The sequence below is a fragment of the Vulpes vulpes genome, chromosome 2 (genome assembly GCF_048418805.1).
Source record: "Vulpes vulpes isolate BD-2025 chromosome 2, VulVul3, whole genome shotgun sequence".
Lineage (NCBI taxonomy): Eukaryota > Metazoa > Chordata > Mammalia > Carnivora > Canidae > Vulpes > Vulpes vulpes.
Window position 1 is genome coordinate 91,572,453 of NC_132781.1, and position 14,282 is coordinate 91,586,734.

General features: G+C 39.6%; 1 protein-coding gene across 4 annotated transcripts in view; it reads right to left on the reverse strand.

Moving 5' to 3' along the window:
• Positions 1 to 14,282, reverse strand: part of ODAD2 (outer dynein arm docking complex subunit 2) — a 184,941-nt gene that overhangs the window by 45,888 nt on the left and 124,771 nt on the right. For 3 of the 4 annotated variants that reach the window (XM_072749250.1, XM_072749251.1, XM_072749252.1), the window contains 2 exons: positions 11,867 to 12,055; positions 10,365 to 10,586 (listed from right to left, as the gene is read on the reverse strand). In XM_072749250.1, the coding sequence (XP_072605351.1) occupies positions 10,365 to 10,586; positions 11,867 to 12,055 (411 nt within the window). Of the gene's footprint in view, positions 1 to 9,138; positions 10,587 to 11,866; positions 12,056 to 14,282 lie in introns of those variants that run through there. The other variant, XM_072749253.1, reaches the window with a different exon arrangement.

Sequence of the window (14,282 nt, forward strand, 5' to 3'; positions counted from 1 at the left end):
GATGGTCCTTAACCTCCACGTGTTTGAGGTCCTTCCAAACTTCTTGTTGTGATTTAGTTCTAATTTCAAGGCATTATGGTCTGAGAATATGCAGGGGACGATCCCAACTTTTTGGTGTCGGTTCAGACCCGATTTGTGACCCAGTATGTGGTCTATTCTGGAGAAAGTTCCATGTGCACTTGAGAAGAATGTGTATTCAGTTGAGTTTGGATGTAAAGTTCTGTAGATATCTGTGAAATCCATCTGGTCCAGTGTATCATTTAAAGCTCTCGTTTCTTTGGAGATGTTGTGTTCAGAAGACCTATTGAGTATAGAAAGTGCTAGATTGAAGTCACCAAGTATAAGTGTATTATTATCTAAGTATGTCTTCACTTTGGTTATTAATTGATTGATGTATTTGGCAGCTCTCACATTCGGGGCATATATATTGAGGATTGTTAAGTCCTCTTGTTGGATAGATCCTTTAAGTATGAGATAGTGTCCCTCTTCATCTCTCACTACAGTCTTCCGGGTAAATTTTGGTTTATCTGATATAAGGATGGCTACCCCTGCTTTCTTTTGAGGACCATTTGAATGGTAAATGGTTCTCCAACCTTTTATTTTCCGGCTGTAGGTGTCCTTCTGTCTAAAATGAGTGTCTTGTAGACAGCAAATAGATGGGTCCTGCTTTTTTATCCAGTCTGAAACCCTGCTGCTTTTGATGGGGTCATTAAGCCCGTTCACATTCAGAGTTACTATTGAAAGGTATGAGTTTAGTGTCACCATGATCTATTCAGTCCTCATTTTTGTGGATTGTTCCACTGAACTTCTTCTTAAAGGGGAATTTTAAGAGTCCCCCTTAAAATTTCTTGCAGAGCTGGTTTGGAGGTCACATATTCTTTCAGTTCCTGCCTGTCTTGGAAGTTCTTTATCTCTCCTTCCATTTTGAATGAGAGCCTTGCTGGATAAAGCATTCTTGTTTGCATGTTTTTCTCATTTAGGACCTTGAATATATCCTGCTAGCTCTTTCTGGCCTGCCAGGTCTCTGTGGAGAGGTCTGCTGTTACCCTAATACTCCTCCCCATAAAAGTCAGGGATTTCTTGTCTCTTGCTGCTTTAAGGATCTTCTGTTTATCTTTGGAATTTGCAAGCTTAACTATTAAATGTTGAGGTGTTGAATGGTTTTTATTGATTTTAGGGGGGCATCTCTTTATTTCCTGGATCTGAATGCCTGTTTCCCTTCCCAGATTAGGAATGTTTTCAGCTATGATTTGTTCAAATACATATTCTGGCCCTCTGTCCCTTTCGGCGCCCTCGGGAACCCCAATTAAACGTAGGTTTTTCTTCCTCAGGCTGTCGTTTATTTCCCTTAATCTATCTTCATGGTCTTTTAATTGTTTGTCTCTTTTTTCCTCAGTTTCCCTCTTTGCCATCAACTTGTCTTCTATGTCACTCACTCGTTCTTCCACCTCATTAACCCTCGTCGTTAGGACTTCTAGTTTGGATTGCATCTCATTCAATTGATTTTTAATTTCTGCCTGATTGGATCTAAATTCTGCAGTCATGAAGTCTTGAGTCCTTTATGCTTCTTTTCTAGAGCCACCAGTAGCTGTATAATAGTGCTTCTGTATTGGCTTTCTGACATTGAATTGTAATCCAGATTTTGTAACTCTGTGGGAGAGGGGACTGTTTCTGGTTCTTTCTTTGGAGGTGAGGTTTTCCTTCTAGTCATTTTGCTCAGTGCAGAGTGGCCAAAAACAAGTTGTATTGGGAAAAGGAGAAAAAGAGAGAGAAGGAAAGAAAAGAGAAAAAGAAAAAAGGAAGAAAAAAAAAGAAAAAGAGAAAGAAAAAGAAAGAAAGGAAGAAAAATGTGGGGAAAGCAAACAGAAATCAAAAGAAAAAAAAAAAACCATGGGGGAGTATCCTCTGATTCTGTATGCTTTAAGTCCCTTGACTTGCCCTGGAACTTGTCCCTCTAGCTGGTCTTCTGGGGGAGGGGCCTGTTGTGCTGATTTTCAGGTGTTAGCACTTGGGGGAGCTGCTCTGCCCCTGCCTGTTGTAGGGCTCAGTGGGGGTTGTTCACTCTGTGAGGCCCCAGGAGGGACAACCGCAGTGGCTGTGGCAGCTCTGCAGCCCTGGAGTCAGCTCCCGCAGTAGCTCCGGGGCTCTCCGTCTGCAGGGCCTGGAGGCTCCAGGGGCGGGGCCGCTGATCTGCTCAGCTCGGGGCAGGAGCGTCCTCGCTGTCCTGGGCCCTCCCGGCCTCTGCCTGTCCCGGGGGGAGGCCGGGTCCTGGGCTGTGTCCCGGCGCCCTGTGCTCCGGGGCCTGCACTGTTGGATTCACGCTCCCACCCCGCAGCCCCCTCCGCGGAGCCGCCCCCGAGCCCCTCCGAGCTGCTCCGGGTCCCGCCGTGCGCGCTGAAGCCCTTAGGGAGCTCGGCGCATCTCCCGGGGCGCAGGTGCCTGTTAGTGTCCCCGGGAGCCCGAGGGCATCCCCGCCCTCCTGGGTCCTGCTCCACCTCCCTGCGAGCCCCTTTCCGCCCGGGAAGGTTGGTGCAGCTCCTGCTTCTTCGGGACGGGGCTCTCCTGTCCTGGGGACACTCGCCCCGGCCTCAGCCCGGCTCCTCGCGGGGCCCCTCCCCCTTGGAGGCCTTTTGTGTCTTTATTTCTTTTTTCCCGTCTTCCTACCTTGATAGACACACGAACTCTTCTCACTGTAGCATTCCAGCTGGTCTCTCTTTAAATCTCAGGCCGAATTTGTAGATTTTCAGGATGATTTGAAGGTTATCTAGGTAATTTGGTGGGGACAGGTGACTTGGGGACACCACTCTTCTGCCATCTTGCCCCTCCTCCCCCAAAACATTTTTCAAACACAAAGACAAAATAAAGTCTTTTTCAGATGTATGAAAGATAAAAGAATTTATCAACAGAGCTATACCGCAAGAAATGTTAAAAGTCCTTTGGGCAGAAAGAAAATGATACCAGATGGAATCTGCATCTATAGAAAGGAATAAATAGCACTTTTTCCTATTTATTTAAAGCTCTGAAAGTGATATTTGATTATTTATAGCCAAAAGGAAGAACAATGTGGAGTTTATAATATATATAGGAGCGAAATGCATGACAATAGCACATAAGCCAGGAAGACAAAAATGGAAGAATAGTGTTGGATAATTCTTAAACTATATGTTTCTGTGTGTAATAAAACTTGAAGGTACACTGTGCTAAATTATATATGTATACTGTAAACTCCAAAGCAACCACTAAACTAACAATACAGAATCATAAAAACTAAATGATAAATAAATAATAAAAACAAAAAGGATAAAATGGAATGCTAAGCAAGTATTCAATTAAGCCAAGAAGACAACAATGAATAAATGGGGAAAAAAGGGAACAAATAAAATGACATTTAAAGCCAGCCCGGTCAACAGCACATTAAATGCAAATAGTGTAGACACTCTATAACCTGCCCACAAAGGCAGAGGCTGTGATTTGAATTAAAAAAAAAAAAAAAAAAAAAAAGCAAGCCCCTACTGCATGCTGCCTACAAATAGTGAATAAATAAAAATACACAAATGGGGTAAAAGTTTAGAAAGGAGTACAGAATTTAGCATACTAATTTCAACCAAAAGAAAGCAGGAGAAAAGGCAGATTTCAAAGCAAAGAATATGACAAGGCATGAAGGTGATTTCATACATATAAAGGGGGTCTCAAGAAGACATACTATTCCTAAATTTTTATGTAGCTAGTAAGAGAGCTCCAAAATGCATGAAGAACTGATGAGATAGAACTGTAAGAAAGATGTATAATATTTGAACAATATATATATTATTAAGGGAGATATATCAGTGCTATAAAATTCTCCCAGAAAACTTAAGGAGGAACAATTTCAACTCATTTACGGAAACATTACTGTGATAGGAAAACAGAGACATTACAAGAAAAAAAATACTACAAACCAACATCCCTCATGAACACAGATGCAAAACTCTAAGCAACATTTTAGCAAATTATGTTCAACAGTGTAGAAAAAGGATAACACACTGTAGCTATGTGGGTCCATCCCGAGAATGCTGGGTTGGTTTAACATTTAAAAACCAAATCAATGTGATTCTCCATAATAACAAACTCTAAAAGAAAAGCCATAATATAATCTCAATAGACACAGTAAAAAGCATTTAACAATATCCAGTATCTTTTCCTGATAAAAAAATTTTCATCAAAGTAGTAATAGAAGGGAACTTACTCAACCTGATAAAAGTCACCTAACAGGGGCACCTGGGTGGCTCCTGTGGTTAAGGGCCCAACTCTTGATTTCAGCTCAGGTCTTGATCTTGGGGGATTGTGAGTTCAAACCCCACATTGGGCTCCTTGCTGGGAATAGAGACTTAAAAAAAGTCACCTAACAAAAACCTACATCCAACAGTAAACTGAATGGTGAAACACTGAATGTATTCCCTCCAAGATCAGGAATAAGACTGGGATATCTGCTCTTATTGTTTTATTCCCAGTATTGCATAGGAATGACTGGCCCATGAAATCAGTAAAAGAGGCATCCAGGTTAGAAATAAAAGGCATCCAGGTTAGAAAAGAAGAAAGAGAAGTCTTTATTTGTAGATGACATGATTATTTATGTGGCAATTGACAATCTGTTTTTGTATGGCTTAAGAATGAAGAATGTTTTTTGTACAGTTATAATCAGTAATAACAACAACAATAAAAGAAGAATCTGCAACAGAGACTTAATGTGGTCCACAAAGCCTAAAATATTTACTATTTGGTCCTTCAGAGAAAATGGTTGCTGACTCCTGGTCTACGTAGAAAATCTGCTGGAATCTACAAAAGCCTACTAGATCTAATAAATGAATTTAGCAAGGTTGCAGGATATAAGATAATAACACACAAGGTCAATTAAATTTCTATATAACAATGAACAATCAAAAATTGAAAATCTTAAAATTACATTTAAAGTAGCATCAAAAACATTTATATAGGATTAAATCTAACAAAAGATGTAAAAAACCTATGTGAAGAAAATCACATAATATTGCTGAAAAATAAACATGTAAATAATGGAGAGATATTTCTTCTTTATGAGTAGATGACAATAATGTTAAGATGTCAATTCCCCCCAAAAGATGTATAGATTCATTGCCCATCCCAAACAAAATCTCAGAAAGCATTTCCTGTAAAAATTAACAAACTGATTAAAAATTTATATGGAAATGTAAAGAGCTAGAATAGTCAAAGTAACTTAAAAAAAGAAAAAGGTAGGAAAACTGACACCACCTAACTTTAAGGCTTATTACAGAGCTACAGTAATTAAGACAATATGGTATTGGCATAAATATAGACAGAACAATGTAACAAAACAGATATATTCAACTATTTTTTTTCAAGATTGCAAAAGAAATTCAGCAGGGAAAGGGCACTATTTCAACAAAAGATACTCATATGCCCCCCAAATGAACTGCAATTCATTCCTAGGATGGTAAACAAAAATTTACTCAAAATGGTTTACAGACTTAAATGTAAAACCAAAAGTTATAGAACTTCCAAAAGAAAACATGGGAGATCTTTGTGACTATGTGTTAGGCAAATATTTCCTAGACATAACACCAAAAGCACAGTCCATAAAAAAACAACAACAACAAAACCACAAGATAAATTAGACTTCATCTACTTTGGGGAGGGGATCATTATCCTGATCTGATCCTGGCTTTGTGGGTATGTGTCTATACCTCACAATTTATTACACTGACACTCTTGATATGTGCATGTCAATTATAAAGTTATTACGTATTTTAAGTTAGAAATGAAATAAGGAAAACATTTGTGTATGTATAATATTAGAGTTAATCTAACTCACGGAATCCTTAAGTAATCATACATTTCTTTCTCACTTTATTTTTTTAAATTTTATTTATTTATTCGTGAGAGACAGAGACAGAGTGGCAGAGACATAAGAAGAGGGAGAAGCAGGCTCCTTGCAGGGAGACTGATGTGGGACTTGAACCCCAGATCCGGGATCATGCCCTGAGCTGAAGGCAGATGCTCAACTGGCTGATCCACCCAGGTGCCCCTCTTTCTCACTTTAAAGGAGTGAGATGTTAATGCAAATAACGAGTCAATCAGAAAGAAATCTGGGGGTGCCTGGGTGGCTCAGTTGGTTAAGCATTTGCCTTCAGCTCAGGTCATCATCCCAGGGTCCTGGGATCGAGCCTCATGTTGGGCTCCCTGCTCAGTGAGAGCCTGCTTCTCTTTCTCCCCCCTGCTCATGCTCTCTCTTGCCATCTCTTTCGTTATCTCTCTTCTCCCTCTCAAATAAATAAATAAAATCTTTAAAAAAATAAAGTAGAAACAAGTCTGTATATGACTCTATCTTTGGTATCATCATATAGATACTGATACCTAAAAGTGCTGAGTAATTTAATAGCATATCACCAATAGACCATCCCCAGCACTCCAGGGAATATCTGGAATGTGAGGAAAGTGCACAAGACCCATACAATTACAGAAAGAGTTTTCATCAGCAGAAAAGATTATAGTTCTATCAAGCATTAACTATGTGGACTACAGAGAGGCACTGAGAGTGTTTGGGTGATCTCAGCCTCTAAAGTCCATTTCCTTGACTCAAAAGTATTAGTGATATTTTTTGTTTTGGTGCCAGGCTTCAAGGACTAGAGGGTGTGTTTGCTTCTGGGTTCATCTTCTCCACTCTCTGGAATGCCACCTTAGTCTGGGAGGCTGCCAAGATGGCCCTTGCAGTTCCACCCAATGTGAACTGTTCCTTCTACTCTCTGCTGGACCCACTTCTGGTTGTATTTTCTGCAATCTCTTCAATTTCCTGCCTTCTAGAAAAGTGATAGGCTCTAATGTAGCTTTCACCTGCCTGGTATAGACATTTGCAAAACAAATCCAGTCACCATGGGGAAGGGAGCTTAATGCTGTTTATAGGTGCTCATCATCTTTCTATCTGATCACTTTTTCTGTCCTAGGAAAGGGCTTGTCTTGCTCAGTTTTTCCTGCAACTTCTTTTCCTCCTTGTATTACTTTCTTATGTTACGGTTTTGTTATGATTAGCAGTAACTGTTATATCTCCTAGACTTATGCTCTCAATAGAGTTGCCAACAGATCTGCATGCATGTTCACCAGGTTTTATAATAATGCAAGTCCCTGCACTGATACTTTTGAGAAGAGATCTGTGTAAAATCATAAAGAGGATAAAGAGTGCATTATTCCTCTCATGTCGCATTTACCAGGGCAGGCGATTTCTTAGTTTGTACAGAACTTCTTATCTGGAAAGGCTCTAACACCAGGATTATTTTTCAACATAATTGAGTCAGGAAATCCTTATTGATCACTTCACAGTTTTTAAACACAAAACCTTTGGAAACTCCCTCTTCCTCTGGCTTCTAGAACTCCTGGGTAACCTGTTAACTTCCCAAGGTTACTTTGACAGCTCTTCTTCCTAGCCTACATGCTCCGTGAATGCAAATATAGACATTTCCCAGGCTTCTCTAAACTCTCTGCCAAAAACAACTTATCTACCCTTGTTCGTGACTTTTTACCTCTCACTGATACTTCCTGATCTTCCCCTCTCCTGCCTCTAGACTTGAGCTGTCAAATAAGAAAGCCACTAAGCCGGGGATCCCTGGGTGGCTCAGCGGTTTAGCACTGCCTTCAGCCCAGGGCGTGATCCTGGAGTCCCGGGATCGAGTCCCACATCGGGCTCCCTGCGTGGAGCCTGCTTCTCCCTCTGCCTGTGTCTCTGCCTCTCTCTCTCTCTCTCTGTCTCTCATGAATAAATAAATAAAATCTTTGGGAAAAAAAAAAAAGAAAGAAAGAAAGCCACTAGCCACTGCTGAGAACCTGAAACATGGCTAATCCCAATGGAGGTGTACCGCCAGTATAAAACAGAAATACTATATACATATACACATACACCCATATATATGTGTGTGCATGTGTGAAATAGTATGAAATGTAGAAGTAAAAATATTTTGGATATAATAGGTTAAATAAAATATGTCACTAAAACTAATTTCACCTCTTTTTATCTTTTCTGAAATTCTACCCCCTAGAAAGTTTAATATTACATATTTGGCTTACTTTACATTTGTACTGGACAGCACTGCACTAGACCGGAAATTCAAACTGACCATTTAAATCGAACACAGTAGAAACCGAAACCAATCTATTCCAGACCCTCAAGCCTGCTCACTGTTATTATGGAATGAACATCGGTTGGCATGAGACAGATAGGTTGTGTAACATCAGTTGCTGTTGTCAAGGAAAAGGTAAGATGAAGGAACTAACTCTAGGATAAATTACTTATGAACTGGGTGACAGGATGAGTCTGGTAATTGTCAACCTTGCTCATGGGCAGCTGTAATGGGAATGTTTGTAGGACTGGGAAATAACACTATAAGATTTTGACTAGAAAGGCACAGTAGCAATTAGGAATGAAAACAAGGGATCCCTGGATTGGCGCTTGCCTTTGGCCCAGGGCGCGATCCTGGAGACCCGGGATCGAATCCCACATCAGGCTCCCGGTGCATGGAGCCTGCTTCTCCCTCTGCCTATGTCTCTGCCTCTCTCTCTCTCTCTGTGACTATCATAAATAAATAAAAATTAAAAAAATAAAATAAAATCTTTAAAAAAAAAAAAAAAAGGAATGAAAACAACTGGGGATTTGCCAGAATAGTGGATAATGTTTATATGGATTTGGAGTAAAAAATGTTAGCAGTTACACATTGTGACACTCACAGCAGGTACTGTTAACCAAACAAATATGCCAAATATTTTCTTGCATGATCTTAGGTGATAGAATCTTCCTCTTCACCTAGCCCCAAATCTGGAGTCATTTTTGACTCAACCCTTTCCTTAGTCCTCATACCCAAGCACTACACCAAGCCCAGTTTATTCTACTGATACCCACTCACCACATCCACATTTATTTCCTCCTTAAAGAAAACCAGAGAGGGGTGCCTGGGTGGCTCAGTTGGTTAAGTGTCCTCCTTGACTTGGGCTCAGGTCATGATCTCAGGGTTGTGAAACTGAGCCCTGAATGGGACTCTGCGCTGAGTGTTGAGCCGGGTTAAGACTCTCTCTCTCTCTCTCTCTCTCCCTCTGCCCCCCACCCCCGCTCATGCGTACGCTCTCTCTAAAAACAAAACAAAACAAAACAAAACAAAACAAAACACAGAAAGGAGACATGGGTCCATATGCTGCCCCCACAGTCCCAAGAGGGAGAGTTTAGGATTAGGGCTGCCTCTATATCATGACAGTAACTTACAAAAAACAATATCCTGTTCTTTACAGTTATTCTCTGGTAGAAATAACAGGTAGTTAGGAAGGCAAATAGGCAAGATGGAGAGGCCCTCAAGAGACCTTGAGATGAGGAGGAAAGAAAGGGTCTAGGGCTAAAAAACCCCTGTTTTCTTTCTTGGCTTTTCTCTTTCCTGTCCCCTCCCTCTAATCTTTTTTATTGCCTTCTTTTTCTAGCACATATAAGCTGTGTGGGTGGGTGAACAGAGTTTCATCACTTTACATAGCAGAATACAATTCCTAAGTGATTTTTGGGTTATCCATTGGCTTGCCTTAGAAGAAATGATTCAGAATTGCATGTGCAGCTGGCATGTATGTCAATTAAACCATAAACCTTATTAAATTTTAAAACTTTGAGTAGCCTAGAAATTCTCTTCTTAAACTGGCAATTGTCTCAGCATATGTTATATTTCAGACACTGTATCATGCTACTTAATTTTTATAGTTTCATTTTTTTAAAGGCTATACTGACAGCATGTTAGGTTGGGCAAGTCTTGTTCAAGACCAGAATGTATAGATATATAAAGGTCTATGTGCAGAAACTCTCCTACCTGTGTATTGACTAAAGGCAAAGAAAATTTGACGCACAGATTTTTTTGTTAGAGAAAATATGTCTTTAAATTGGTCCTTTGCTATTACAGTTAAGACTGTCAGGTTGTAGTCTAGTTGTTGTTTCAGTCAGCTCCTTTGCTGTTGAGTTCATGCTGCTATTTTGTTATTTAAGTGCTAAGTAAATAATATATTAAGTAGAATTATGAATGCCAGTGATTATTTATGCACTGTACATTTTTAAAATCAATTCAAACTACAGAGCAATTATTTAACTAAGTATGTTTTATATTCTTTAAGAAAAATTCGATCTCCAACTTTTCTGCAGCATAAACCATGCTAACACATAGCTCAACTGCAGCCACGACCCAACAAGTAGGCAGTTTTGTGTGTCCAAATACCCATCATCAGTGAAACTTTATTGTTATGTAAGTTTCTTTTCAGCCTCCATCTACCTAATTTGGACTAAACCATAAAGTCAACCATACCTTTACAGTCAACCATACCTTTACCGCACCATTCTCGTGCATGGTGATGCAGTTATCTGCATCTTCTGAGAGCTGGTACAAGGCTTGAGCTGTTGCTCGATGTACGTTGGCATCATTTGACTTCAGATAACGCACTAATGGAGCCACTGCTTTGTACTCGCCAAAGGCCACTCTATTTCTGCCCCACATACAGCAACGTGAAATAGCTTCTGCTAGATGACGCCTCAGTTTATCATTATTCTGCACAAAGGAAATGAATTGTGGTGTATATATTGCAATGGACCTGTGAGGTCATGTTTCTGTGCTAGATGTTTATTACCCAATAAAATGCCAATGAGTCAAGGGAAAAAGGCTAGCAGGCTGGTCAGATGGTGTCTTGAAGGAAATTCGTATACTCCTGGTCCCCCATGAGCCAAGGTTCAATCCTGAGTTTTCTTTTTATGGCTTTAAAATTTTTTTAATTTCTTTTTACTGACTACTGAATGTAGTCAATACACTCAAAAGTGATCAAGTGTCTGGCATTTATTATTTGCTCAAGGATTTATTTCCTTTTGAGCAAGCGCTTTAGTTAAAAAAATAGTTAAAGAATATTGGGCATTCTTACGGGGGGGCATTTCACTTTGCTGGGATAGGTGGATTAACTTTATACCTTTACCCTAGGAATACTTCTACATCAGTAATACACGTTGGTCCTCAAGAGGGAGAAGACAATGCAGCAAACAATGACATGTTTCAGTCTGCCATATTTCTTTCTCTATCCTTTATCCAGACTATATTCTTCTTCTTCTAAGTATACTTACTCCTACAGGTATAATATAACTAAACAGGATATAGTTTTCTGTTTATTTATTATATTTTTCTCCTTATTGAGGCAACAACTTGATGTCCTTAAGTGAATTTGGAACTCAGTGTTAGGCTGGCCCTAAAAAGTCTTCTAAACCAAGCATCCTTCCAGTGATGGAATTTTTGCTCTGAGATTTTCCTGCCAAGAGGTAGCCCAAGCTATGCTCAAATACTTCTGGTCATGGTGAAGTCATTATCTCCCAAGGCTGCTTATTCTATCTGGCACAGCCCTGAATAAATAATACAGTGGTTGCCAGAGTCTTCCAGCTCAAGAATGCCATCAATCCAAGCTTTTAAGCCTGGGGAGGAGCATTTATCTTCTTAAGTTGGCATGAACAATTATCTTAAAGATAATGATAATGATGGTGGGGATAGAAGATGATAGCTAATACTTCTACAATAACATTTATGTTTGCTACCACTTCACTTCCCAGTAATAAATAAAAAACAGCCTCTATTTTATAAAGGATCTTGCACATAAAATCACACAGTTTGAATACACTTTTGCATTGATTAATCTCAGAGAAATTAAGTGAGGTGACTCAAAATCTCATACCTCCTAGGTGATGGATAATAAGCTCAAATCCAGGTCTCTGGACTTTAAGCTTATTTTTTTTTATTATACCATGATATCTTATGACAATACACATTGAATATAAAAGGATGTTGTTACTTACTGTATTTGCTAGTTTGGACAATAAAGGGACAACTCCATGATCTGTAATAACAGCTAAATTTTCTTGATCTTTTGCAATGTTGGTAATAGCAGCGCATACACTTGCCAAAACTTCTTTATTATCTGATTTCAGTAAATTGACAATAAGTTCCAAACCACCAACAAAGCAACGAACCATTTCTCCAGCATCCTAGAGAACAATTAAAAACAAAAGATGTTACCAAAAATAATCTTATGATTAATAGTTTTTTAAAAAGTAGAAAGTAATGATAGGCTGTGAGGTACACTTTTGGCATAAAAAACAAATTCAGTTTATTTCCTTATTATACGTAGTTCTATGTATGTAAGTATATGTATATATACACACACAATTCAGTTTCAACAAATATTAATTGAACAACTACTATGTGAGTTACCATGCTAACTACTGGGGATAGAGAAGTTAGTAAAATACAGTGGAGTCTTATTATTTGCAGTAGCTGTATTTTATAAAGTCATCACAAAAATTGAATTAGTAAATATTGAACCATTGTTTCTAGGGGAAATGCAGCATTAGCTTCCGACACACTTCTGGTCACAATTTCATCAACTGATCAGTATATAACCTTGTTTTATGTGTGTTTCTGCTTAAAGATATCTTGTTTCATAAATTGTTAATTCATTAATGTTGAATTTATAGACACTACACTGTAAGTCATGCCAGAGGGAAGCTTATCTAACACACAAATTTTTTTCCCTAAGGCACATCACAGCCTTCTGATGCTTAGGAAGACCAGAGAGCACTGAGCGGGTACTACAATGGCAGCCATGACAAAAAGTGAAATCACCAACAAAACCCACAAATATATGAAAAATATGCCAACAATTGAGTAGACTACAAAATGGATGCTTATTAATAAATGTATGAGAGCTAAGACAAGAAGGCAGAGTGTCATCTTGTTCAACCCCAGCTGAGAATATGCATTTTAGGTGACTCAAATTTTTCACCTCTCTGTGTATGTCCAAGAATGACCACAGAAGTGTTCTAAATATTGATTTGAGGGTTACAAACATTTTAGCAAGTAAGCAAAAATTCCCAAACTGAATTTGTGAAGAATGTAAATTAACTGTGTATACTTTTTTGCCATTGTATTACTTGCAATCCAGTGGGGAGTAGGGACGTTAAGAAGTATGATGGAGACACCTAGGTGGCTCAGTTTGTTAAACAGCCAACTCTTGGGCAGCCCGGGTGGCTCAGCAGTTTAGTGCTGCCTTCAGCCTAGGGTGTGATCCTGGAGACCGACCCGGGATCGAGTCCCATGTCTGGCTCTCTGCATGGAGCCTGCTTCTCCCTCTGCCTGTGTCTCTGCCTCTCTCTCTCTCTCTCTCTCTGGTCTCTCATATATAAATAAATAAAATCTTAAAAACAACAACAACAACAACAACAAAACAACCAACTCTTGGTTTTGGCTCACATCATGATCTCAGGGTCCTGAAAGAGAGAGCCCTGTGTGGGGCTTTGCGTTCAGTGGGTAGTCTTCTTGAAGTTTCTCTCCCTCTGCCCCTTCCCCCAATTCTCTCTAAAATAAGCAAATCTTAAAAAAAAAAAAGGAATAATTATAATGAATAGCACTAAGAGGAAAGATTCAAGGACTGCCACCAAAAGGATGTTTATTAACTACGTCTAAAAGATGAGGAGTTAACCAGTGTGAAAGGGATTCAGGGTGGAGGAATCATCATGAAACAGAGTGAGAGAGAGGAGGTGCCTTTTTTTTTTAAAGTGCAAAATAGAGCATAAACTTACTAAGATCTTGAAGGGTCTTTATTGTGAGCTTTGGTAGAGAACATGGAGTTCATTTTAAAGGTGCAAGAAAGCCATTAAAAAGGTTTGAGTGTGTGTTGGTGGGAGGGTGGGGAGTGGGGAAGAGTATTTTATCAATTTTGTATCACAATAGACCTCTCTGGATTACAGAGTTGAGGTTAGGGCAAAGCCTGGTGCTGGAAACTCAGGCTATTTCACTAAGTTCTGGTAAGAGGTGGTGGCAGTTTGGATGCAGGTGATGATCTAGCTCTGGAGGAAGGGGTGTGGGTTTGTGAGTGTTGACTGGTGAAGATAAGGACCAGGAACTCAATAATGATTTCCCTGCTCCTAGCTTTACCTAATTGTGCTAATGTTGGGAAGGTAGGGTATTGTTTTGTTTTCTAGAGGTGAGAAAGGATGGTACTTGATATTAGTGGCCTGATTTGAATGAAGTGCCTACGAGACATTTATGTGGAGACATCCAGAAGTCAGCTGGAAATACTGGTGTTTGGAGCTCAGGGAAGAAAACCAGGCTGGAGTTGTAGATTGGGAAGGCATCAGCATGAAGTCTGTAACTGAGATAATGCGTGTGAGAGGTGGGGTGTGAGGGATGAGGGCTCTCTGTACCAGAGCCTAG